This window comes from Ambystoma mexicanum, chromosome 1q, assembly GCF_040938575.1.
Source record: "Ambystoma mexicanum isolate Mex_15411 chromosome 1q, UKY_AmexF1_1, whole genome shotgun sequence".
Taxonomy (NCBI): Eukaryota; Metazoa; Chordata; class Amphibia; order Caudata; family Ambystomatidae; genus Ambystoma; species Ambystoma mexicanum.
Window position 1 is genome coordinate 1527316306 of NC_090922.1, and position 27168 is coordinate 1527343473.

At 50.1% G+C, this 27168-nt stretch overlaps 1 protein-coding gene across 1 annotated transcript in view; it reads right to left on the reverse strand.

Moving 5' to 3' along the window:
• Positions 1-25086, reverse strand: part of MPL (MPL proto-oncogene, thrombopoietin receptor) — a 301040-nt gene extending 275954 nt beyond the window's left edge. Inside the window, exon 1 of the mRNA XM_069642442.1 lies at positions 24134-25086. Within this exon, the coding sequence (XP_069498543.1) occupies positions 24134-24221 (88 nt within the window). The 5' untranslated portion in view covers positions 24222-25086. The remainder of the gene's footprint in view (positions 1-24133) is intronic.
• Positions 25087-27168: the final 2082 nt, after the last annotated feature.

Consider the following 27168-nt stretch of genomic DNA (forward strand, 5'->3'; position numbering starts at 1 on the left):
TCATGCAATAGTTGGGTCACCCCAGCCGAGCTATTGTCTCGATTTTTCTGGATCGCTGTAATGAAGCTGTCCACAAACGTCAATTTGAAATTGGCCAACGCTAGCAATGTGGAGTGATCTTTGAGAGTTTCATCCAATCTCTCATATAGTTTCTTAAATGGCGACATAATCGCTGTTAACGTTGCCACCAAATGAAATTCCAAATGTAATGTGGTCTCTCCAGACATTCCCTGATACAACATTCGCCTGCACAAACTCCTGTCTACCTGGAATATCATTCAGGGACTGATTTGCAATAGACGTTTTCTCTGTTTCTCTCATCCTTTCACAGAAACAGGCTTGTTATCAAATCTCCGCATTTTAGCTTTGTTGTTGCACTTGTTAAGCATATCACAGTGTTGCCATACACACCTTGCTGCCTTACACAATGCTAAAGCTCACTCTTCCCAGTGGAAACGCAGATCTAGAAGAAGCGGCTTGAAGACTGATGTGGGCATGGAGGCCATGATTGGGGGCTCTTTCCCCTGCTAGTGGTTAGCTCCACACATCTGCAGAGAGGGGACTACATTCCTGCAAAGGCTTAATTGAGAAGTGGTCTCATAACATGTCTGACACCTCCCATCCAGACCCGGCTGCTCATTCAACAGCAGTTTGCATTCTGGGACTTGTACTGTATCTTTTCCCACATGTGTGTACCACAGATCATCAAATGCAAATTGGCATTGGCTTAAAAACAATCACTGACCACTGGTCAGCGTCTTTCGCACCTGTGCCAAAGTATATCCCTTGTGCCATTTTGGTCTATGTTTTTCCGGTATGAGCGCTGCCTCTTCACTCTCTGGAGGTTGCGAAGCAGAGAAGTATATTCCCTCACGGCATGTTGGTCCGATGTGAGCGCTGCCTCCTCACTCTCTGGAGGTTGTGAAGCAGGGAAGTATATTCCCTCATGCCATGTTGGTCCGGTGTGAGCAGTGCATCCTCACTTTGTGGTGTTTGTGAAGCAGAGAAGTATATTCCCTCACGGCATGTTGGACCAGTGTGATCGGTGCCTCCTCACTCTCTGGAGGTTGTGAATCAGAGAAGTATATTCCCTCGCGCCATGATGGTCTGGTGTGAGCGGTGCCTCCTCACTCTCTGGTGGTTGTGAAGCAGTGAAGGATATTCCCTCCCGCCATATTGGTCTAATGTGAGCGGTGCCTCCTCACTCTCTGGTGGTTGAGAAGCATAGAAGTATATTCCCTCGTGCCATGTTGGTCCGGTGTGAGCAGTGCCTCCTCACTCTCTGGAGGTTGAGAAGCAGAAAAGTACATTCCCTTGCGCCATGTTGGTCCAGAGTGACCGGTACCTCCTCACTCACTGGAGGTTGTGAAGCAGAGAAGGTTAGTCCCTCGCGCCATGTTGGTCTGGTGTGAGAGGTGCATCCTCACTCTCTGGTGGTTATGAAGCAGAGAAGGATATTCCCTCCCGCCATGTTGGTCCGGTGTGAGAGGTGCCTGCTCACTCTCGGTGGTTGTGAAGCAGAGACGGATATTCCATCGTGCCATGTTGGTCCAGAGTGAGCGGTGCCTCCTCACTCTCGGGAGGTTGTGAAGCAGAGAATTATATTCCCTCACACGCCATGTTAGTCCGGTGTGAGCGGTGTCTCCTCACTTTCTGGTAGTTGTGAAGCAGAAAAGTATATTCACTCGTGTTATATTGGTCTGGTGTGAGCGGTGCCTCCTCACTCTCTGGAGGTTGCGAAGCAGAAACGTACATTCCCTCGTGTTATATTGGTCCGGTGTGAGCGGTGCCTCCTCACTCTCTGGAGGTTGTGAAGCAGAGAAGTATATTCCCTCACGGCATGTTGGTCCGGTGTGAGCGGTGCCTCCTCACTCTCTCGAGGTTGTGAAGCAGAGAAGTATATTCACTCGTGCCATGTTGGTCCAGTGTGAGCGGTGCCTCCTCACTGTCTGGTGGTTGTGAAGCAGAGAAGTATATTCCCTTGCACGCCATGTTGGTCTGGTGTGAGTGGTGCCTCCTCACTCTCTGGAGCAGAGGTCTTGAAACTGTGGGGTGGACCCCCCCAGGGGGGCACAGCCACCTCCCAGGGGTGGCGCCAGAGCCCAGTATGAAATGTAAAAAAAAACAATAATAATAAGATCCTTTTTGTTGTTTTTTTAGATTGGAGGAAATGGGAGGGGCCAGGTCACATGGTCAGACTGGGCCATACAACGGTCTTAGGCACCAATGAAAAAATGGCCAGCAGTTGCAAATGGATATTCAGTGTTTAGTCACAGACTGTTTGAATAGTACCCAAGGGGTTGTTTTTTGTTCAAATGTAAACAAATGGTGATATTTAAAGAATATTTATTCAGCAACAATGGTCCAAAAAGTGGCCCATTTTTACTGGCCTACACTAGCATTTTGCATTTTTGGTACGATCATCGCCCTATTGCCCTATAGGCCAGTCCAAGCCTGCCGGCTCATCCATAATGGGTGAGGGGGCGTCCACCCACTGGCCCCCTCACCCATTATGGATGAGCCGAGGAGCCAGCCCAGTGAAACACTGAGCACTCCCTCAGCTGCTTTTTCCAGCTGAGGGAGTGCCCCTGGGCTGGCTGAACTGTCAAAGGGAAACACTGTTTGCCTTTGACAGTTCATTTCCCCAGCCGCACATGATCACTGAGCCATGCAACGCTGGGGGTGTTTTGCTTTGCCAGCCTTGCATACCTCATTTGACATACTAGCCTGGGCACTGCATGTATGAATGTGCGAGGGGGTGCTCCTGTGCCTCCTCGCGCATACGGGCAGAGCAACCTGGAGCTGGGCATTTTAGCAACCACGCGAGGTACGTTTATGGCGATTTAATTTTTATTTAAATGTGTATGGATGTGTATATGCTTGTGTTATGGGACTGTGGTGGTAGCAGGATGGGCGGCAGCACTGGAATAGTGGTGGTAGTAGGGTGGGGAGAGCCCAGGGTCTGTACTGGGAGTAGGGTGCGGTGACGTCACGCAAAAGTTCATAGCGATTTCTACATACTGTCCATCTGGCACTTTTGGGGGGGCCCAGCCTGCCCAAACTTTGCTCAGGGGAGGCCTAGGCGAAAAAAGTTTGAAGGCCACTTCTCTGCAGGTTGTGAAGTAGAGAAGTATAGTCCCTTGCTCAATGTTGGTCCGGTGTGAGTGGTGCCTCCTCACTGTCTGGTGGTTGTGAAGCAGAGCATTATAATCCCTCGTACGCCATGTTGGTCTGGTGTGAGTGGTGCCTCCTCACTCTCTAGTGGATGTGAAGCAGAGAAGTATATTCCCTTGCACCATGTTGGCCTGGTGTGAGCGGTGTCTGCTCATTCTCTGGTGGTTGTGAAGAAGTGAAAGTATTATCCCTCGCACCATCTTGGTCCGGTGTGAGCGGTACCTCCTCACTCTGTGGTAGTTATGAAGCAGAGAAGTATATTCCCTCACGGCATGTTGGTCCGGTGTGAGTGGTGCCTCCTCACTCTCTGGAGGTTGTGAAGCAGAGAAGTACATTCCCTTGCACCATGTTGGTCTGGTGTGAGCGGTGTCTGCTCACTCTCTGGTGGTTGTGAAGCAGTGAAAGTATATTCCCTCGCACCATCTTGGTCCGGTGTTAGAGGTATCTCTTAACTCTGTGGTAGTTGTGAAGCAGAGAAGCATATTCCCTCACGGCATGTTGGTCTGGTGTGAGTGGTGCCTCCTCACTCTCTGGAGCTTGTGAAGCAGAGAAGTACATTCCCTTGCACCATGTTGGTCTGGTGTGAGTGGTGCCTCCTCACTCTCTGATGGTTGTGAAGCAGAGAAGTATATTCCCTCATGGCATGCTGGTCCGGTGTGAGCGGTGAATCCTCACTCTCTGGTGGTTGTGAAGCAGAGAAGTATATTCCCTAGCGCCAAGTTGGTCCGGTGTGAGCAGTGCATCCTCACTCTCAGATGGTTGTGAAGCAGAGAAGTATATTCCCTCGTGCCATGTTGGTCCGGTGTGTGTGGTGCTGGCTCACTCTCTGATGGTCATGAAGCAGAGAAGTATATTCCCTTACGCCATGTTGGTCTGGTGTGAGCGGTGCCTCCTCACTCTCTGGAGGTCATGAAGCAGAGAAGTATATTCCCTCGTGCCATGTTGGTCCGGTGTGATCGGTGCCTCCTCACTCTCTGCTGGTTGTGAAGCAGAGAAGTATGTTCCCTCACGGCATGTTGGTCCGGTGTGAGCGATGCCTCCTCACTCTCTGGAGGTTGTGAAGCAGAGAAGTATATTCCCTCACGGCATGTTGGTCCGGTGTGAGCGGTGCCTCCTCACTCTCTGGAGGATGTGAAGCAGAGAAGTATATTCCCTTGCGCCATGTTGGTCCGGTGTGAGCGGTGCCTCCTCACTCTATGGAGGTTATAAAGCAGAGAAGTATAGTCCCTAACTCCATGTTGGTCTGGTGTGAGTGGTGCCTCCTCACTGTCTGGTGGTTGTGAAGCAGAGCATTATATTCCTTCGCCCGCCATGTTGGTCTGGTGTGAGTGGTGCCTCCTCACTCTCTAGTGGTTGTGAAGCAGAGAAGTACATTCCCTAGCAACATGTTGGTCTGGTTTGAGCAGTGTCTGCTCACTCTCTGGTGGTTGTGCAGCAGGGAAAGTATATTCCCATGCACCATCTTGGTCCGGTGTGAGCGGTGCCTCCTCACTCTCTGGTGGTTGTGAAGCAGAGAAGGATATTCCCTCCTGCCATGTTTGTCCAGTGTGAGCGGTGCCTCCTCACTCTCTGGAGGTTGTGAAGCAGAGAAGTATATTCCCTCACGCCATGTTGGTCCAGTGTGAGCGGTGCCTCCTCACTCTTTGGTGGTTGTGAAGCAGAGAAGTATATTCCTTCATGCCATGTTGTTCCGGTGTGAGCGGTGCCTCCTCACTCTCTGGTGGTTGTGAAGCAGAGAAGGATATTCCCTCCCGCCATGTTTGTCCAGTGTGAGTGGTGCCTCCTCACTCTCTGGTGGTTGAGAAGCAGAGAAGTATATTCCCTCGTGCCATGTTGGTCCGGTGTGCGCGGTGCTGGCTCACTCTCTGATGGTCATGAAGCAGAGAAGTATATTCCCTTACGCCATGTTGGTCTGGTGTGAGTGGTGCCTCCTCACTATCTGGAGGTCATGAAGCAGAGAAGTATATTCCCTCGTGCCATGTTGGTCCGGTGTGATTGGTGCCTCCTCACTCTCTGCTGGTTGTGAAGCAGAGAAGTATGTTCCCTCACGGCATGTTGGTCCGGTGTGAGCGATGCCTCCTCACTCTCTGGAGGTTGTGAAGCAGAGAAGTATATTCCCTCACGGCATGTTGGTCCGGTGTGAGCGGTGCCTCCTCACTCTCTGGAGGATGTGAAGCAGAGAAGTATATTCCCTTGCACCATGTTGGTCCGGTATGAGCGGTGCCTCATCACTCTATGGAGGTTATAAAGCAGAGAAGTATAGTCCCTAACTCCATGTTGGTCTTGTGTGAGTGGTGCCTCCTCACTGTCTGGTGGTTGTGAAGCAGAGCATTATATTCCTTCGCCTGCCATGTTGGTCTGGTGTGAGTGGTGCCTCCTCACTCTCTAGTGGTTGTGAAGCAGAGAAGTACATTCCCTAGCAACATGTTGGTCTGGTTTGAGCAGTGTCTGCTCACTCTCTGGTGGTTGTGCAGCAGGGAAAGTATATTCCCATGCACCATCTTGGTCCGGTGTGAGCGGTGCCTCCTCACTCTCTGGTGGTTGTGAAGCAGAGAAGGATATTCCCTCCTGCCATGTTTGTCCAGTGTGAGCGGTGCCTCCTCACTCTCTGGAGGTTGTGAAGCAGAGAAGTATATTCCCTCACGCCATGTTGGTCCAGTGTGAGCGGTGCCTCCTCACTCTTTGGTGGTTGTGAAGCAGAGAAGTATATTCCTTCATGCCATGTTGTTCCGGTGTGAGCGGTGCCTCCTCACTCTCTGGTGGTTGTGAAGCAGAGAAGGATATTCCCTCCCGCCATGTTTGTCCAGTGTGAGTGGTGCCTCCTCACTCTCTGGTGGTTGAGAAGCAGAGAAGTATATTCCCTCGTGCCATGTTGGTCCGGTGTGAGCGGTGCCTCCTCACTCTCTGGAGGTTGTGAAGCAGAGAAGTATATTCACTTGCACCATGTTGGTCTGGTTTGAGCGGTGCCTCCTCACTCTCTGGAGGTTGTGAAGCAGAGAAGTATATTCCCTCACGGCATGTTGGTCTGGTGTGAGTGGTGCCTCCTCACTGTCTGGAGGTTGTGAAGCAGAGAAGTATATTCCCTAGCATGCCATGTTGGTCCGGTGTGAGCGGTGCCTCATCACTCTCTGCTGGTTGTGAAGCAGAGAAGTATATTCACTCGCGCCATGTTGATCCGGTGTGAGCGGTGCCTCCTCACTCTCTGGAGGTTGTGAAGCAGAGAAGTATATTCCCTCACGGCATGTTGGCCTAATGTGAGTGATGCATCCTCACTCTCTGGAGGTTGTGAGGCAGAGAAGTATGTTCCCTTGCGCCATGTTGGTCTGGTGTGAGCGGTGCCTCTTCACTCTCTGTTGGTTGTGAAGCAGAGAAGTATATTCCCTCACGGCATGCTGGTCCGGTGCGAGCGGTGCCTGCTCACTCTCTGGTGGTTGTGAATCAGAGAAGTATATTCCCTCACGCCAAGTTGGTCCGGTGTGAGCGGTGCATCCTCACTCTATGGTGGTTGAGAAGCAGAGACGTATATTCCCTTGTGCCATGTTGGTCCAGTGTGAGCAGTGCCTCTTCACTCTCAGATGGTTGTGAAGCAGAGAAGTATATTCCCTCACGGCATGCTGGTCCGGTGCGAGCGGTGCCTGCTCACTCTCTGGTGGTTGTGAATCAGAGAAGTATATTCCCTCACGCCAAGTTGGTCCGGTGTGAGCGGTGCATCCTCACTCTATGGTGGTTGAGAAGCAGAGAAGTACATTCCCTTGTGCCATGTTGGTCCGGTGTGTGTGGTGCTGGCTCACTCTCTGATGGTCGTGAAGCAGAGAAGTATATTCCCTTGCGCCATGTTGGTCTGGTGTGAGCGGTGCCTCCTCACTCTCTGGAGGTCGTGAAGCAGAGAAGTATATTCCCTCGTGCCATGTTGTTCCGGTGTGATCGGTGCCTCCTCACTCTCTGCTGGTTGTGAAGCAGAGAAGTATGTTCCCATGCGCCATGTTGATCCAGTGTGAGCGGTATCTCCTCACTCTGTGGTGGTTGTGAAGCAGAGAAGTATATTCCCTCACGGCATGTTGGTCCGGTGTGAGCGGTGCCTCATCACTCTCTGGAGGTTGTGAAGCAGAGAAGTATATTCCCTCACGGCATGTTGGTCCGGTGTGAGCGTGCCTCCTCACTCTCTGGAGGTTGTAAAGCAGAGCATTATATTCCCTCGCAGGCCATGTTGGTCTGGTATGAGTGGTGCCTCCTCACTCTCTAGTGGTTGTGAAGCAGAGAAGTACATTCCCTTGCAACATGTTGGTCTGGTGTGAGCGGTGTCTGCTCACTCTCTGGTGGTTGTGCAGCAGTGAAAGTGTATTCCCACGAACCATCTTGGTCCGGTGTGAGCAGTACCTCCTCACTCTGTGGTGTTTGTGAAGCAGAGAAGTATATTCCCTCACGGCATTTTTGTTCCGGTGTGATTGGTGCCTCCTCACTCTCTGGAGCTTGTGAAGCAGAGAAGTATAGTCCCTTGCGCCATGTTGGTCCAGTGTGAGAGGTGCCTCCTCACTCTCTGGTGGTTGTGAGCAGAGCAGTATATTCCCTCACGGCATGTTGGTCCGGTGTGAGCGGTGCCTCCTCACTCTCTGGTGGTTGTGAAGCAGAGAAGTATATTTCCAAGCGCCATATTGGTCCGGTGTGAGCGGTACCTCCTCACTCTGTGGTGGTTGTGAAGCAGAGAAGTATATTCCCTCACAGCATGTTGGTCCAGTGTGAGCGGTGCCTCCTCACCCTCTGGAGGTTGTGAAGTAGAGAAGTATATTCCCTACGCCATGTCGGTCCGGTGTGAGCGGTGCTTCCTCACTCTCTAGTGGTTGTGAAGCAGAGAAGTATATTCCTTCGCCCCATGTTGGTCCGGTGTGAGCGGTGCCTCCTCACTCTCTGGTTGTTGTGAAGCAGAGAAGGATATTCCCTCCCACCATGTTTGTCCAGTGTGAGTGGTGCCTCCTCACTCTCTGGTGGCTGAGAAGCAGAGAAGTATATTCCCTCGTGCCATGTCGGTACGGTGTGAGCGGTGCTTCCTCACTCTCTGGAGGTTGTGAAGCAGAGAAGTGTATTCACTCGCACCATGTTGGTCCGGTGTGAGCAGTGCCTCCTCACCCTCTGGAGGTTGTGAAGCAGAGAAGTATATTCCCTAGCATGCCATGTTGGTCCGGTGTGAGCGGTGCCTCCTCCCTCTGTGGTGGTTGTGAAACATAGAAGTATATTCCCTTGCACACCATTTTGGTCTGGTGTGAGTGGTGCATCCTCACTCTCTGGAGGTTGTGAGGCAGAGAAGTATGTTCCCTTGCGCCATGTTGGTCTGGTGTGAGCGGTGCCTCTTCACTCTCTGTTGGTTGTGAAGCAGAGAAGTATATTCCCTCACGGCATGCTGGTCCGGTGCGAGCGGTGCCTGCTCACTCTCTGGTGGTTGTGAAGCAGAGAAGTATATTCCCTCACGCCAGGTTGGTCCGGTGTGAGCGGTGCATCCTCACTCTATGGTGGTTGAGAAGCAGAGACGTATATTCCCTTGTGCCATGTTGGTCCAGTGTGAGCAGTGCCTCTTCACTCTCAGATGGTTGTGAAGCAGAGAAGTACATTCCCTTGTGCCATGTTGGTCCGGTGTGTGTGGTGCTGGCTCACTCTCTGATGGTCGTGAAGCAGAGAAGTATATTCCCTTGCGCCATGTTGGTCTGGTGTGAGCGGTGCTTCCTCACTCTCTGCTGGTTGTGAAGCAGAGAAGTATGTTCCCATGTGCCATGTTGATCCAGTGTGAGCGGTATCTCCTCACTCTGTGGTGGTTGTGAAGCAGAGATGTATATTCCCTCACGGCATGTTGGTCCGGTGTGAGCGGTGCCTCATCACTCTCTGGAGGTTGTGAAGCAGAGAAGTATATTCCCTCACGGCATGTTGGTCCGGTGTGAGCGGTGCCTCCTCACTCTCTGGAGGTTGTAAAGCAGAGCATTATATTCCCTCGCAGGCCATGTTGGTCTGGTATGAGTGGTGCCTCCTCACTCTCTAGTGGTTGTGAAGCAGAGAAGTACATTCCCTTGCAACATGTTGGTCTGGTGTGAGCGGTGTCTGCTCACTCTCTGGTGGTTGTGCAGCAGTGAAAGTGTATTCCCACGCACCATCTTGGTCCGGTGCGAGCAGTACCTCCTCACTCTGTGGTGTTTGTGAAGCAGAGAAGTATATTCCCTCACGGCATTTTTGGTCCGGTGTGAGTGGTGCCTCCTCACTCTCTGGAGCTTGTGAAGCAGAGAAGTATAGTCCCTTGCGCCATGTTGGTCCAGTGTGAGAGGTGCCTCCTCACTCTCTGGTGGTTGTGAAGCAGAGCAGTATATTCCCTCACGGCATGTTGGTCCGGTGTGAGCGGTGCCTCCTCACTCTCTGGTGGTTGTGAAGCAGAGAAGTATATTTCCAAGCGCCATATTGGTCCGGTGTGAGCGGTACCTCCTCACTCTGTGGTGGTTGTGAAGCAGAGAAGTATATTCCCTCACAGCATGTTGGTCCAGTGTGAGCGGTGCCTCCTCACCCTCTGGAGGTTGTGAAGCAGAGAAGTATATTCCCTACGCCATGTCGGTCCGGTGTGAGCGGTGCTTCCTCACTCTCTAGTGGTTGTGAAGCAGAGAAGTATATTCCTTCGCCCCATGTTGGTCCGGTGTGAGCGGTGCCTCCTCACTCTCTGGTTGTTGTGAAGCAGAGAAGGATATTCCCTCCCACCATGTTTGTCCACTGTGAGCGGTGCTTCCTCACTCTCTGGAGGCTGTGAAGCAGAGAAGTGTATTCACTCGCACCATGTTGGTCCGGTGTGAGCAGTGCCTCCTCACCCTCTGTAGGTTGTGAAGCAGAGAAGTATATTCCCTAGCATGCCATGTTGGTCCGGTGTGAGCGGTGCCTCCTCCCTCTGTGGTGGTTGTGAAACATAGAAGTATATTCCCTTGCACACCATGTTGGTCCAGTGTGAGCAGTGCTTCCTCACTCTCTGGAGGTTGTGAAGCAGAGAAGTATATTCCCTCGTGCCATGTTGTTCCGGTGTGATCGGTGCCTCCTCACTCTCTGCTGGTTGTGAAGCAGAGAAGTATGTTCCCATGTGCCATGTTGATCCAGTGTGAGCGGTATCTCCTCACTCTGTGGTGGTTGTGAAGCAGAGATGTATATTCCCTCACGGCATGTTGGTCCGGTGTGAGCGGTGCCTCATCACTCTCTGGAGGTTGTGAAGCAGAGAAGTATATTCCCTCACGGCATGTTGGTCCGGTGTGAGCGGTGCCTCCTCACTCTCTGGAGGTTGTAAAGCAGAGCATTATATTCCCTCGCAGGCCATGTTGGTCTGGTATGAGTGGCGCCTCCTCACTCTCTAGTGGTTGTGAAGCAGAGAAGTACATTCCCTTGCAACATGTTGGTCTGGTGTGAGCGGTGTCTGCTCACTCTCTGGTGGTTGTGAAGCAGTGAAAGTATATTCCCACGCGCCATGTTCGTCCGGTGTGAGCGGTACCTCCTCACTCTGTGGTGGTTGTGAAGCAGAAAAGTATATTCCCTCACGGCATGTTGGTCCAGTGTGAGCCGTGCCTCCTCACTCTCTGGAGGTTGTGAAGCAGAGACATATATTCCCTCGCGCCAGGTTGGTCCGGTGTGAGCGGTGCCTCCTCACTCTCTGGTGGTTGTGAAGCAGAGAAGTATATTCCCTCATGGCATGTTGGTCCGGTGTGAGCGATGCCGCCTCACTCTCTGGTGGTTGTAAAGCAGAGAAGTATATTCCCATGCGCCATGTTGGTCCGGTGTGAGCGGTACCTCCTCACTCTGTGGTGGTTGTGAAGCAGAGAAGTATATTCCCTCACGGCATGTTGCTCCGGTGTGAGCGGTGCCTCCTCACTCTCTGGAGGTTGTGAAGCAGAGAAGTATATTCCCTCCTGCCATGTTGGTCTGGTGTGAGCGGTACCTTTTCATTCTCTGGTGGATGTGAAGCAAAGAAGTATATTCCTTCGTGCCATGTTGGTCCCGTGTGAGCGGTGCCTCCTCACTCTCTGCTGGTTGTGAAGCAGAGAAGGATATTCCCTCCTGCCATGTCGGTCCAGTGTGAGTGGTGCCTCCTTACTCTCTGGTGGTTGAGAAGCAGATAAGTATATTCCCTCGTGCCATGTTGGTCCGGTGTGAGCGGTGCCTCCTCACTCTCTGGAGGTTGTGAAGCAGAGAAGTATATTCCCTAGCATGCCATGATGGTCCGGTGTGAGCGGTGCCTCCTCACTCTCTGCTGGTTGTGAAGCAGAGAAGTATATTCCCTCGCACCATGTTGGTCCGGTGTGAGCAGTGTATCCTCACTCTGTGGTTGCTGTGAAACATAGAAGTATATTCCCTCGCACACCATGTTGGTCCGGTGTGAGCAGTGCTTCCTCACTCTCTGGAGGTTGTGAAGCAGAGAAGTATATTCCCTCGCGCCATGTTGGTCTGGTGTGAGCAGTGCATCCTCACTCTCTGGTGGTTGTGAAACATAGAAGTATATACCCTCACACGCCATGTTGGTCTGGTGTGAGCACTGCTTCCTCACTCTCTGGAGGTTGTGATGCAGAGAAGTATATTCCCTCGCACGCCATGTTGGTCTGGTGTGAGTGGTGCCTCCTCACTCTCTAGTGGTTGTGAAGCAGAGAAGTACATTCTCTTGCACCATGTTGGTCTGGTGTGAGCGGTGCCTCCTCACTATCTGGAGGTTGTGAAGGAGAGAAGTATATTCTGTTGTGCCATGTTGGCCCGGTGTGAGCGGTGTCTCTTCACTCTATGGTGGTTGTGAAGCAGAGAAGTATATTCACTCGCGCCATGTTGGTCCGTTGTGAGCGGTGCCTCCTCACTCTCTGGTGGTTGTGAAACAGTGAAAGTATATTCTCTCGTGCCATGTTGGTCCGGTGTGAGCGGTGCCTCCTCACTCTCTGGAGGTTGTGAAGCAGAGAAGTATATTCCCACGCGCCATGTTGGTCCGGTGTGAGCCGTGCCGCCTCAATCTTTGGAGGTTGTGAAGCAGAGAAGTATATTCCCTCGCTCCATGTTGGTCCAGTGTGAGCGGTGCCTCCCCACTCTCTGTTGGTTGTGAAGCAGAAAAGTGTATTCCCTCGCGCCATGTTGGTCAGGTGTGAGCGGTGCCTCCTGTGCTGAGCTTTCTCTGCATTCTGGTATTTAAAGAAAAAGGAGAGAGGCCTGGACGCCCTATACCAAAATGCGCTGCAACAACTTGTGGTGTCTGAAGGCTGCTCTCGGTTGGTTGTGTTCTTAACAAACATTGCTTGATTTTTCTATTTAATTGAAAAAAGACAGTTTTGCAAAGTACATGTTTTTTCCTTTCAAACAAGCAAGAAGCTTTTTAAATTTCTATAAGTATACAGGGGTCCTTTTATTTCATAAACTAAATAGCTAGTGAGCCCCCAAACAAAGAGGTCTTATAGGCCCTCTATTGAGAACGAACACGGCCAAATAACCTGTTCTGTGGGAAGGTGCCCACTAGGGAGAGGGTCCACAGCTACGTTTTAGCTCACTGTACCCATTCACAAAGGAGAAATAGCTATTTGCATATCAGTATGGTCGCATACACTCGGGCCGTCCAGCACCCAAATGCCAGGCAATTCTCCTCTGAACTAGAGTACCAACAGCAACCGCAGACATGTGTTTCAGCCTTGTCAGGCCTCATCAGTGAGGTGGAGCTGTGCCTCTCTGAGCCCAGTGAGCAAGGGGTCCACGTCTGGATTACCCTTGGGCAACTCAGGGTAAATCCCCAAGTATTTAAAATTCAAACAAAGAAGTGTCAGAGTCCCTCTACCGGAAACTATCTTTTGTGAAATATTGTCTGGACTTGGCTTGAAAATGAAGATGCGCCGTTGCAACTTTACAGCCCCAACCTTAGCCCTAACCCTAACCCTAAACCTAACCCTAACCCTAAACCTAACCCTAACCCTAACCCCAACCTTAACCCAACCCTAACCCTAACCTTAGCCCTAACCCTAACCCTAACCTTAGCCCTAACCCTAACCCTAACCTTAGCCCCAACCCTAACCTTAACCCTAACCTTAGCCCTAACCCTAACCCTAACCCCAACCTTAACCCTAACCCCAACCTTAGCCCTAACCCTAACCCTAACCCCAACCTTAACCCTAACCCTAACCTTAGCCCTAACCCTAACCCTAACCCCAACCTTAACCCTAACCCTAACCCCAACCTTAACCCTAACCATAACCCTAACCCTAACCTTAGCCCTTTCCACGAAGAGTTGGCATTTTAATCAAGAAAGTGTCACTAAGGGTGGTCCTGCCCCCATGACCCATTTTCTATGAATTGCTGCCTGCCTATTGGGTAGCCATTGACTGGCAACAGAGGTGTAAACCACGCCTCGTGGAGCGCCACAGGTTCCGGGTCTGGCAGAGGGCGGGGGGGGGGGGGCATTTAGCACAGCTCTCGATGACACCCCTTAAAAATCAGCATCACTGGGGTGTATTCGTCTACGCACGAGGGGGTCTTTTTCTATGAAGCACATTTAAGACCATCACGCCTGGGTGACCCCACTTTTGGCAGTGAAGGGAAATACGCCAGTGCAATGTAAAGCGATTTTCCCAGGATCACACACTTTGGTCAAGTTGATGAGCTGGAATTCGAGGCCCTGCTTCTGGGTTCCACATTTTGCAATGCAAGCAGCAGCCTCTTTCTCATCCCACCCAGATGTGCGCTAACATATAATGCTGCATAGTCTTCTTGAAAAAGAGATCCTGTCTTCGGTACAGCTGCACTCAAGGCACTATTTTGTAAATCAGCCTAATACTATTTTAGAATTCTTAAGGCAAAGCGAAAGGGCAAACTAATACGCAAGGGCGGGTGTCGGCACAATAATTACAGGGCAATCCAGTAAAGTGTGCAATTTACACATGCACCGATTAAGGCTTTGGCACTGTGCTAGTCCAATTTTAAAATCAAACTGGATCAAGTTGCTGGATCAATTTTAAAATCAAACAAGATCAAAGTTTTTAAATCTTTTTCTTGGATGAATTGAAAATATTGTGCTGAGTTGGTAGCCGCATTAGCTCTCAAAGCCCCAGAGATGTCTCCAGCAGATGGCTCTGAAGTTACTGGGGCCTTGAGAGCGAATGCATACTGTTTTCAGTTACTCCAATAAAAGACGTAAACACCAAGATGGTATTCAATGTCATCATGAGCGCGTCATTCGTCACAATGCCGTTTAAAACACAAGGAAGGGAAAACATTGCTGTGAAAAGAGAGAGCTCTCCTCATTTACTATTTCAGACGCAGACAACTTGGTGAAAAAACAATGAATTCGTGATTGATTTGTGTGGTGTGTTCAGGTGTATGCATTTATAAGGATGTACCCTGCCATTCAGGGCGATGATGGTAACATAGCTCAGTGGGTTCAACGATCACTGCAGGGATTTGTGTGCGTCCTAAGCCAATAAAATAATTATCATTATGTCAGATAATACTAATCTCTATTAGAGACTCGCCGGGACACAGAGTTGTGGTATGTTTATAAGGGGTAAAGATGTTGGCCCTGTGTGCTCTTTCCGTAAAGTGCAAGCAACTTGATCCAGTCCCTACTACTCAAAGGAGAATTAAAAACCAGATTCTGCTCATTTGGCCGCAAACTACTCTCTGGGGCAAATCCTAGCCAGGGGTGTAAATATGGCATTGCTCAGTGAGCAGCGTGGGCCAGCGATACACCTTGGACTTCATAGCCCCACAATAGTAATCTGCATGCAAATTATGATGGGCCAGTAAAGGTGATAATGTTGGCAAACAACTGGTAGATTTTGCCATCTAGTGTAATTGCTGCATTCAACTCAAATCTAAAAAATATGCCAAAGAGGATCTCCTGAAGGAACTCAGATGTTAGGCGAGTGTTGCTCTTTTGTTCCACGCAGGATCCCAGACGTTTTGCCAGTTTTGCTGTTTTGTTCTACACAGGATCCCAGATGTTATGCCAGTGTTACGGTTTTGTTCCATGCAGGATCCCAGATGTTTTGCCAGTGTTGCTGTTTTGTTCTACACAGGATCCCAGATGGTACGTCAGTGTTACGGTTTTGTTCCACGCAGGATCCCAGATGTTATGCCAGTGTTATTGTTTTGTTCCACGCAGGATCCCAGATGCTGTGCCAGTATTATGGTTTTGTTCCACGCAGGATCCCAGATGTTATGCAAGTGTTACGGTTTTGTTCCACGCAGGATCCCAGATGTTATGCCAGTGTTATGGTTTTGTTCCACGCAGGATCCCAGATGCTGTGCCAGTGTTGCTCTTTTGTTCCACGCAGGATCCCAGATGGAATGTCAGCGTTACGGTTTTGTTCCACGCAGGATCCCAGATGTTATGCCAGTGTTACGGTTTTGTTCCATGCAGGATCCCAGATGTTTTGCCAGTGTTGCTGTTTTGTTCTACACAGGATCCCAGATGGTATGCCAGTGTTATGGTTTTGTTCCACGCAGGATCCCAGATGCTATGCCAGTGTTGCTCTTTTGTTCCACGCAGGGTCCCAGACGTTTGTTAGGCCAGTGTTGTTGTTTTGTTCCATGCAAGTTCCCAGATGTTTTGCCAGTGTTGCTGTTTTGTTCTACACAGGATCCCAGATGTTATGTCAGTGTTACGGTTTTGTTCCACGCAGGATCCCAGATGTTATGCCAGTGTTATGGTTTTGTTCTACTCAGGGTCCCAGATGTTATGCCAGTGTTACGGTTTTGTTCCACGCAGGATCCCAGATGTTATGCCAGTGTTATGGTTTTGTTCTACTCAGGGTCCCAGATGTTATGCCAGTGTTACGTTTTTGTACCACGCAGGATCCCAGATGTTATGCCAGTGTTATGGTTTTGTTCCACGCAGGATCCCAGATGTTATGCCAGTGTTATGGTTTTGTTCTACTCAGGGTCCCAGATGTTATGCCAGTGTTACGTTTTTGTACCACGCAGGATCCCAGATGTTATGCCAGTGTTATGGTTTTGTTCCACGCAGGATCCCAGATGTTATGCCAGTGTTGTGGTTTTGGGCCATGTCATTTTGCTTTCTTAAACAATAGTAACGTTTTCCTTTTCCAAAAGCATGCAGGACTACAAGGAGCAGATTTACTTAGATATATGGGAGCTAGCAACTTGATCCAGTCTCTCCTGTTGAAATTTGAATTAAAAACCAGATTCTGCTCATTTGGCCGCAAACTACTCTCTGGGGCAGATCCTAGCCAGGGGTGTAAATATGGCATTGCTCAGCGAGCAGCGTGGGCCAGCAATACACCTTGGACTTCATGGCCCCACAATACTAATCTGCATGCAAAGTGACCACTCAGAAAGAGCCTGATAATCTAGACAAACAACTGGTAGCTTTTGCCATCTAGTGTAATTGCTGCATTCAACTAAAATCTCATAAATATGCCAAATAAGATCTCCTGAAGGAACTCAGATGTTATGCCAGTGTTGCTGTTTTGTTCCACGCAGGATCCCAGATGTTATGCCAGTGTTGCTGTTTTATTCCACGCAGGATCCCAGATGTTATTCCAGTTTTGCAGTTTTTTTCCACGCAGGATCCCAGAAGGTATGCCACTGTTGTCGTTTTGGTCTAGCTGTTTTGTTCCTTGCAGGATCCCAGAAGTTATGCCAGTGTTGCTGTTTTGTTCCAGGCAGGATCCCAGAAGTTATCCCAGTGTTGCGGTTTTGTTCCGCACAAGATCACAAGTGTGTGTCCTGCGCAGGATCCCAGATGTTATGCCAGTGTCACTGGTTTGTTCCACAAAGGATCCCAGGTGTTATTTCAGTGTTGCGGTTTTGTTCCACGCAGGATTTCAGATGTTATGCCAGCATTGCAGATTTCTTACATGCAGGATCCCAGATGTTATGCCAGTGTTGCTCTTTTGTTCACTCAGGATCCCAGATGTTATTCCAGTGTTGCAGTTTTGTTCCACGCAGGATTCCAGATGTTATGCAGCGTTGCAGATTTGTTACATGCAGGATCCCAGATGTTATGCCAGTGTTGCTTTTTTGTTCCACGCAGGATCCCAGATGTTATGCCAGTGTTGCGGTTTTGTGCCATGCAGGACCACAGATGTTATGGTAGTGTTGCTGTTTTGTTCCACGCAGGTTCCCAGATGTTATGCCAGTGTTGCTGTTTTGTTCCACGCAGGATCCCAGAAGTTATGCGAGTGTTGCTGTTTTGTTCCACGCAGGATCCCAGATGTTATGCCAGTGTTGCGGTTTTGTTCCACACAAGATCCCAGGTGTGTGTCCTGCGCAGGATCCCAGATGTTATGCCAGTTCACTGTTATGTTCCACACAGGATCCCATATGTTATTTCAGTGTTGCAGTTTTGTTCCACGCAGAATTTCAGATGTTATGCCAGCATTGCAGATTTGTTACATGCAGGATCCCAGATGTTATGCCAGTGTTGCTCTTTTGTTCCACGCAGAATCCCAGAGGTTATTCCAGTGTTGCGGTTTTGTTCCACGCAGGATTTCAGATGTTATGCCAGTGTTGCAGATTTGTTACATGCAGGATCCCAGATGTTATGCCAGTGTTATGGTTTTGTTCCACGAAGGATCCCAGATGTTATGCCAGTGTTGTGGTTTTGGGCCATGTCATTTTGCTTTCTTAAACAATAGTAACGTTTTCCTTTTCCAAAAGCATGCAGGACTACAAGGAGCAGATTTACATAGATATATGGGAGCTAGCAACTTGATCCAGTCTCTTCTGTTGAAAGGAGAATTAAAAACAAGTTTCTGGTCGTTTGGCCGCAAAACTACTCTCTGAGGCAGATCCTAGCCAGGGGTGTAAATATGGTATTGCTCAGTGAGCAGCGTGGGCCAGCGATACACCTCGGTCTTCATAGACCAGTTAGAAATCTTCGGTCCAAAAAAAAGAACTTGCTTCACCAGCCCAAGGTTACAAGTAAAAAAGCACAATGTGGTGCCTTTGCGGCACCGGCGCTCTGGAAGTCTCTGCCAGATCAACTGAGAAACTCAGCAGCCCTGAGCACCTTTAAGAAGGGCCTTAAAACTTTCATCTTCAAATAGTCGCCCTCAGTCTGCGGTTCCTTTCTTTAGATTTCCCGGCCGTCTCTCTCTTTTTTTGTGTCTTGTCTGCGCCCTCACACCTATGGGTTTATGGTTGCGCTTTACAAATGTAAAAAAGTAAAGTAAAAGTAAATAGCTACACAATACTAATCTGCATGCAAAGTGACCACTCAGAAAGAGCATTTATGATGGGCAGTAAAGCTGATAATGTTGGCAAACAACTGGTTGCTTTTGCCATCTAGTGTAATCGCTTCATTCAACTCAAATCTCAAAAATATGCCAAAAGGATCTCCTGAAGGAACCCATACGTTATGCCAGTTTTGCTGTTTTGTTCCACGCAGGATCCCAGATTTTATGCCAGTGCTGTGGTTTTGTTCTAGCTGTTTTGTTCCATGCATGATCCTAGATGTTATGCCAGTGTTGCTGTTTTTTTCCACGCACGATCTAAGATGTTATGCCAGTGTTTCAGATTTGTTCCATGCAGGATCCCAGATGTTATGCCAGTGTTGCAGTTTTGTTCTAGCTGTTTTGTTCCACACAGGATCCCAGATGTTATTCCAGTGTTGCGGTTTTGTTCCAGGCAGGATCCCAGATGTTTATTAGACCAGTGTTGCAGTTATACTCCACGCAGGATCCCAGATGTTATGCCAGTGTTGTGGTTTTGTTCCATGCAATGTGCCAGATGTTATGCCAGTATTGCTGTTTTGTATCATGCAGGATCCTAGATGTTATGCCAGTAGTGCTATTTTGTTCCACACAGGATCCCAGATGTTATGCCAGTGTTGCTGTTTTGTTCCACGCAGGATCCCAGATGTTATGCCAGTATTGCTATTTTGTTCCACACAGGATACCAGATGTTATGCCAGTGTTGCTGTTTTGTGTCATGCAGGATCCTAGATGTTATGCCAGTATTGCTATTTTGTTCCACACAGGATACCAGATGTTATGCCAGTGTTGCTGTTCTGTTCCACACAGGATCCCAGATGTTATGCCAGTATTGCTATTTTGTTCCACACAGGATACCAGATGTTATGCCAGTGTCGCTGTTTTGTTCCATGCGGGATCCCAGATGTTATGCCAGTATTGCTATTTTGTTCCACACAGGATACCAGATGTTATGCCAGTGTTGCTGTTTTGTTCCACACAGGATCCCAGATGTTATGCCAGTATTGCTATTTTGTTCCACACAGGATACCAGATGTTATGCCAGTGTTGCTGTTTTGCTCCACGCAGGATCCCAGAGGTTTTGCCAGTGTTGCTGTTTTGTTCAACACAGTTTCACGGTTTTGGGCCATGTCATTTTGCTTTCTTATACAAAAGTAACATTTTCTTTTTCCATAAGCATGCAGGACTACAAGGAGCAGATTTGCATAGGTATATGCGAGCGGGTGCCGGGACTGGCAGAGCATCTGTCTAACCTGATCGGGAGCAGCTTGGGATATACTGAGAGAGAACTAAATCCCAAACAGATTTTTAGCATTGCTAAGTGGTGCTGCCTAAACTCCATACAGCCTTGGCTTTTCAATCACATCGCGTTGCATTCTGGAACTTGTGGTTTAGGTTTGACTCACATATCTTCAAATGTAGAGTACTAGTGGCTATAAAGCAAAACACTGTGACTTGGCAGCTACTTTCACACCATTACTCAGATTAGACTACATGGAAATGAGGCAGGGCGGAGCATGCTAGCCACAGTTAGAAACATTCGCAGAGGGTGCTCACTGTACAACCGGGTAATTCTGCACCCATCCATCCCCCTGCACCTGTCTGAAACAAGCACAGGGGGTGCTCACTGCATGACCGGGTAATTCTGCACCTATCCACCCCTCTACACCTGTCTGACACAAGCACAGAGGGTGCTCACTGCGTGACCGGGTAATTCTGCACCCATCCACCCCTCTACACCTGTCTGAAGCATGCACGGGGGGTGCTCACTGCATGACCGGGTAATTCTGCACCCATCCACCCCTCTACACCTGTCTGAAACAAGCACAGAGGGTGCTCACTGCATGACCGGGTAATTCTGCACCCATCCACCCCTCTACACCTGTCTGAAACATGCACGGGGGGTGCTCACTGCATGTCCGGGTAATCCTGCACCTGCCATTCCCCTGCATGACTGGGTTAATCTGCACCTTTCATTCCCTGCACGTGTCAGGTAATTCTGTACCTGTCATTCCCTAGTACCTGATGGGTAATTCTGCACCTGTCATTCCCCTGCACCTGTCTGAAACATGGGCCGGGGGATGCTCACTTCATGGCTGGGTAATTCTGCACCTGTCATTCCCCTGCACCGGTCGGGTAATTCTGTACCTGTCATTCTTCTCCGTCTGTCTGAAACATGGGCTGGGGATGATCACTGCATGAGCGGGATATTCTGCACCTGTCATTCCCTGCACCTGTTGGTTAATTCTGCATCTGTCATTCCCCTGCACCTGTCGGGTAATTCTGTACTTGTCATTCTTTTGCACCTGTCGAAACATGGGCGGAGGATTCTCACTGCATGGCTGGGTAATTCTGCACCTGTCATTCCCCTACATCTGTCGGGTAATTCTGTACCTGTCATTGTTCTGCACCTGTCGAAACATGGGCGGAGGATTCTCACTGCATGGCTGGGTAATTCTGCACCTGTCATTCCCTGCATCTCTCGGGTAATTCTGTACCTGTCATTCTTCTGCACCTGTCGAAACATGGGCTTGTGTCAGACAGGTGTAGAGGGGTGGATGGGTGCAGAATTACCCTGTCATGCAGTGAGCACCCTCTGTGCTTGTCGAAACATGGGCGGGGGCTCCGAACTGCATTGCTGGGTAATTCTGCACCTGTTATTCCCCTGCATCTGTTGGGTTATTCTGTACCTGTAATTCCTTTTCACCTGTCGAAACATGGGCAGGTGGATGCTCACTGTATGGCTGGATAATTCTGCACCTGTCATTCCCGTGCATCTGTCGGGTAATTCTGCACTTTGTTATTCCCTGCACCTGTTGGGTAATTCTGCACCTGTCATTCCCTGCACCTGTTGGGTAATTCTGCACCTGTCATTCTCTGCACCTGTTGGGTACTTCTGCACCTGTCATTTCCCTGTACCTGTTGGGTAATTCTGCACCTGTCATTCCCTGCACCTGTTGGGTAATTCTGCACCTGTCATTCTCTCCACCTGTTGGGTACTTCTGCACCTGTCATTTCCCTATACCTGTAGGGTAATTCTGCACCTGTCATTCTCTGCACCTGTTGGGTACTTCTGCACCTGTCATTCCCTGTACCTGTTGGGTAATTCTGCACCTGTCATTTCCTGCACTTATTGGGTAATTCTGCACCTCTCATTCCCTGCACCTGTTAGGTAATTCTGCAACTGTCATTCTCTGCACCTGTTGGGTACTTCAGCACCTGTAATTTCCCTGTACCTGTTGGGTAATTCTGCACCTGTCATTCTCTGCACCTGTGGGGTATTTCTGCACCTGTCATTCTCTCCACCTGTTGGGTACTTCTGCACCTGTCATTTCCCTGTACCTGTTGGGTACTTCTGCACCTGTCATTTCCCTGTACCTGTTGGGAAATTCTGCACCTGTCATCACCTGTCATTTCCCTGTACCTGTTGGGTAATTCTGCACCTGTCATTTCCTGCACTTATTGGGTAATTCTGCACCTGTAATTTCCCTGTACCTGTTGGGTAATTCTACACCTGTCATTCTCTGCACCTGTTGGGTACTTCTGCACCTGTCATTCCCTGTACCTGTTGGGTAATTCTGCACCTGTCATTTCCTGCACTTATTGGGTAATTCTGCACCTCTCATTCCCTGCACCTGTTAGGTAATTCTGCACCTGTCATTCTCTGCACCTGTTGGGTACTTCTGCACCTGTCATTTCCCTGTACCTGTTGGGTAATTCTGCACCTGTCATTTCCCTGTACCTGTTGGGTACTTCTGCACCTGTCATTTCCCTGTACCTGTTGGGAAATTCTGCACCTGTCATCACCTGTCATTTCCCTGTACCTGACTGAAACATGCTCACTGCACCGCCTGGTAATTCTTCACCCTGTCATTCATTTTCTTTTAAGGGGAAAAGCAGTGGTGTGAATCGCTGTTGATTCACTCGTATTTCTTTCTCTCGAACTGGGATAGATGTTTTCTTTTTTTTGTTAGCATATTAGAAGGGCCTGCGCTTTAAAACACCTGCCCAGCACTTTCTGGCTTGCAGGGGCCTCCCGCCACTAACGCATGCACGGAGGCTGTGCCGAGCCTCTTCCAACACCCCAGAGACGTGATAGACAAAGGCCACCTGCACACGTGACACTTTTAAAACCACCGCAAGTACAAAAAACACGCGAAACCAGCGCTGACTGCGTTTTTTGCGTGTCGTAGAATTTGAGCGTTTGTAAATAAGGGGTGCACTTCGCAAAGTGATCATTTTGTGCATTTTACAGGCATACATCCCTCAAGTCAGTGAATGCAGCGTGTGGCGTGAATCTTGTTTTAAAATACAGACGCCCATCACACAGTGACAACGGGCCCTCCCCAGGAAGATTTAGAACCTAGCATGCGACAGGGCCACTGGAGAGGACCCTGCCCTCGCAGGCATTTACAATTCCTTTCTGCAGGAAGGGCAACCTGTGAACAGAAAACAGCAGGAAAGTCTGATTGCTGAAACCGAGAGCTAGGACTCAGCTGACACGCTCAAAGACTCTGGCAAGCCCCCTCAATGTAAGGGGTGAAACATCCCCCCACAGCCCTCCACAAACGATGCCCCTGGCTGCATGCCAAAAGTATTGTCATGGGAAGGGAACAATGGCGAGAAATGGAATGTGAAGAGGGGCACACAGCTTGTAGGTATTGTTTGGTTCTTTACCAGCTAATGACTGCCCATGGCCCTGCTAATCCCTATGGCCACCCCCATCTGCTACTCGCCTCCCCTGTGGCGTCTCTTTGAGTGTGTTTTGTGCCTTCTGAGCAGCTTTCTTAGAGGTCATGGATTAATTACAGATACAAACCAGCTACTGGCGTAGGCGTAATAAAAACATCTTAACCAAATGTGCCTTCATCCACTTGATTTATTAGCAGCGTGTAAGTCCTTTCACCTGTTCTTGGACTGAATTCCAGTTAAAAATAAGTATTGGCAAAGCCAACTAGCCTCAGTCTTGTATAGGAATCAGATAGGCCTTTGCCAAGTGCTGTAATAATATGACCATGTTCTGTCTGTGGCCATGGTATTGACATGCAGAACCATATGGCAGCACATGGGATCCCATGCCAACACAAAGGCCAAACCTGTTCGGTTTGCCAATCCTTATTTTAACCTATCAGTACATGTCTAGTGGAACCGGGGTCCCACCAGTGCAAGCCAGCATAGCCAATAGGAGAGGAGCATGGCATTTGTAGTCCAAAACATCTGGGGAGTCAAAGGTGGCAGACCTCTGTCTTAAAACCATTGCTGAAATGTGCAGTCAATAATGATTGTTAATGTACCTTTCTCTGTTATTGGCCCTGAATAAGAGCCAGGGTCGAGTCGTAAACACGAGCAGCTGCTCCTGACTGCAAGTGCGATAACGGCAAAGACATTCCTACTGCTGTAAGGTGCGCTACAAAAGTGGGCACGAAATGTGTGCGTTTGCACATGTGCACGCGCGTGTGTGGGTTTGCGCATGTGCATGCGCGTGTGTGTGATTGCACGTGTGTTTGTGTATGTGTGTGTGCGTTTGCACATTGGTACGCACGTGTGTGTGTTTGCACGTGTGCACGTGCGTGTGTGGGTTTGCACATGTACACGCGCGTGTGTGTGATTGCACGTGTGTGTGTGTGTATGTGTGCGTGCGTTTGCACATTGGTACGCACGTGTGTGTGTGTTTGCACGTGTGCACGTGCGTGTGTGGGTTTGCATATGTGCACGCGCGTGTGTGTGTTTGCTCGTGTGTATTTGTTTTCATCAGAAATTACCTCTGTCAGTCACAGGTGAAGACTCCACGCCCAGGACAGCGACTGCGGCAGCGACGAGGAACCATCGTGGCGGGGTCCGGAATGCCATCCTGCACCTGCAAGGATCGGGCTGTGCCAATCAGCGCTCCCAGGCTCTGCCCACTGACACTGCCAAAGCTGGCACTGCCCTCGCAGTGCCCACTGCCTGGTCCCAATCCCCTGATTGTTGGCGCTGATGCCACTGTGTCCACGTATGCCCTGAAATATGGCACTACCCAGGCTCCGTCCACTCCTTCTCAAAGCTGGCAGTGCCCCCACTCTGGGCAGAACCCCTGGGAAGGGTGACACTGACCCCCTGCCCCCAGTGCCCACTTAGGCCCTGAACTCCGGCGCTGCCATCGCTATACCCACTAATCCTCCAGATGGTTGGTAATGACTTTCCTGTGCCACTCACCCTGTGAGCAATGACAATGCGGGCACACGGATCTGTAGCCTTACGAGGGGTGGCACTGCTGGCACCCTGCCTACCACCCTCTGCCCACCGTACCACCGAAAGATGCCGCTGATAGCACGGCGACTACCCCTGGGCGGCACAGCTCACATTGCGCCTCTTCATCCCCTCTCCCCCAAGGACCGGCACTGGCACTGCCCTCACACCAATCACTCACCCTTGTGTGGTCCAGTCACCCACTGCGACGCTGCTGGCACTGCCCCCACTCACTCTCCAAAGGGTAACATTGCCCTCTTCTTTTAGCTCACTTAAAGGGTGGCACTGCCCACACTCTTCCTGCTCACCCTATGCAGGGCGACACTGTCCTCAGACTTTCAACTTGCCCTCTGCAGGCTGGCACTGCCATCCTTCTCCTCACGATCACTGCCAAATTGCTCCCTGATAGGTCCCTGACCTAGCCGAGGCACTATGCGGGCGCGGCCCCCTGCACGGTTCCGAGTGCGCTCCCACCCCCTGCTTTCTGCTCTGCCCCCCTACACGGCTTCGAGTGCCTCCTCGCCCCCTGCTTTCTGCTCTGCCCCCCCTGCACGGTACTGAATGCCCTCCCACCCTCTGCTTTGTGCTCTGCTCCTCTGCACCGCTGTGGCTGCCCCCTGCTCTTTGCTGTGCACAGGCTTTATCTTTGAAAGGGCTCTGGTGCGCTCAGGAAGCCTGTGTGTACCCCCTACTTCCCTGCACGCTCCCCCCAAAACCACCAGACTGTGGCTGACGCAGCGTTTGACAGGGACGCGGCCAATGGACCCGTGTTTACAGCTAGATTGGGAACACACGTCCTGTAGCTGCCACCACGAAAGAAAACAGGGCCACAGAGGTCAGGGGTCAGGCGAGAATAGCCCCACTGCAGACTCCGGCACACCGTTAGTGATGCATGTTAGCATGTGCCAGCTACACATGTTAACGTGCACAGTGCACACCGTCCCGCATTCACAGTGCATGCACCACACACAAGCAGTGGTGCACACATTCTCACATTCCCGGCTCTTTATATGCACATACTGTGACATTCACAATGCATCCTCCTCACACAGAAGCATTCCCTTTCACTGCAGCAGCGCCCCCCCCTCTCCCTCACCGCACCCCCGACCCACTCTCTGATCAGCTTCCTCTCTGGCAATGGGCATGGTTGCGAATAACAAACACTCCCCTAATGACACAATCCTTGCTTCACTCACAAAGACCCAGAGCATTGACTGAGACAACAGGGCCAATACCATCCATGTGAGCCTGTCTAAAGGGAGGTGTTCACGTGAGGCAACAGACCCCAGACCATACATGTGAGCCTGTCTAAAGGGAGGTGTTCACGTGAGGCAACAGACCCCAGACCATACATGTGAGCCTGTCTAAAGGGAGGCGTTCACGTGAGACAACAGTCCCCAGGCCAACCATGTGAGCCTGTCTAAAGGGAGGCGTTCACGTGAGACAACAGACCCCAGACCATCCATGTGAGCCTGTCTAAAGGGAGGCGTTCACGTGAGACAACAGACACCAGACCATACATGTGAGCCTGTCTAAAGGGAGGTGTTCACGTGAGGCAACAGACCCCAGACCATACATGTGAGCCTGTCTAAAGGGAGGCGTTCACGTGAGACAACAGTCCCCAGGCCAACCATGTGAGCCTGTCTAAAGGGAGGCGTTCACGCGAGACAACAGACCCCAGACCATCCATGTGAGCCTGTCTAAAAGGAGGCGTTCACGTAAGACAACAGACCCCAGACCATACATGTGAGCCTGTCTAAAGGGAGGTATTCGCGTGAGACAACAGACCCTAGGCCATCCACGTGAGCCTGTCTAAAGGGAGGTGTTCTTCTGAGACAACAGACCCCAGGCCATCCACGTGAGCCTGTCTAAAGGGAGGTGTTTGCGTGAGACAACAGACCCCAGGCCATCCACGTGAGCCTTTCTAAAGGGAGGTGTTCGCGTGAGACAACAGACCCCAGGTCATACACATGTTTAAACCCCTCTCACAGCTTGTGGTGACAAGACAGTACTGGTAAACCAGTAATGCCTATAGCCCTATTAAAAATAGCGCTGGAGCAGTTAAATTACCTGGCGCACATGAAAAAAGAGAACCTAGCAGCAACACTCGCAGAAGACTGGTTCATACTGAATTTAGCGGAGCACGTTGCATTCTTTATGGTAAACTGTATAATTTGTTAGCAATTCACAGCTGGGCACACATTCAAAGTAATGAGATGCCTTTTCAACACTTGCATGTCAATTACGTCGACATGATTCAAGTATGTAACTGGTACAGATACTTAATTGTTGTGGTGTGTCCATTCTCTAGATGGATTGAGGCAGGTCCATCTACACACCCAGACTCTAACTGTGCGGCCACATTTTTAGTGAGTGAAGTGTTCCCCAGGGGGTGAGGGTGTGCGAGGTCATGAGGTCAGATAATGGCCCTCATGCTGTCAATGCAGTGTTCGAGCACAAGTTCTTGTCCGCATATCATCCATAAGGTAATGGGATCTGTGAGAAGCTCAACAGCTTGTTAAAGGAAAGGACAGCCAAGTTGAAGCTTACTCTAAAGAAGGGATGGTTG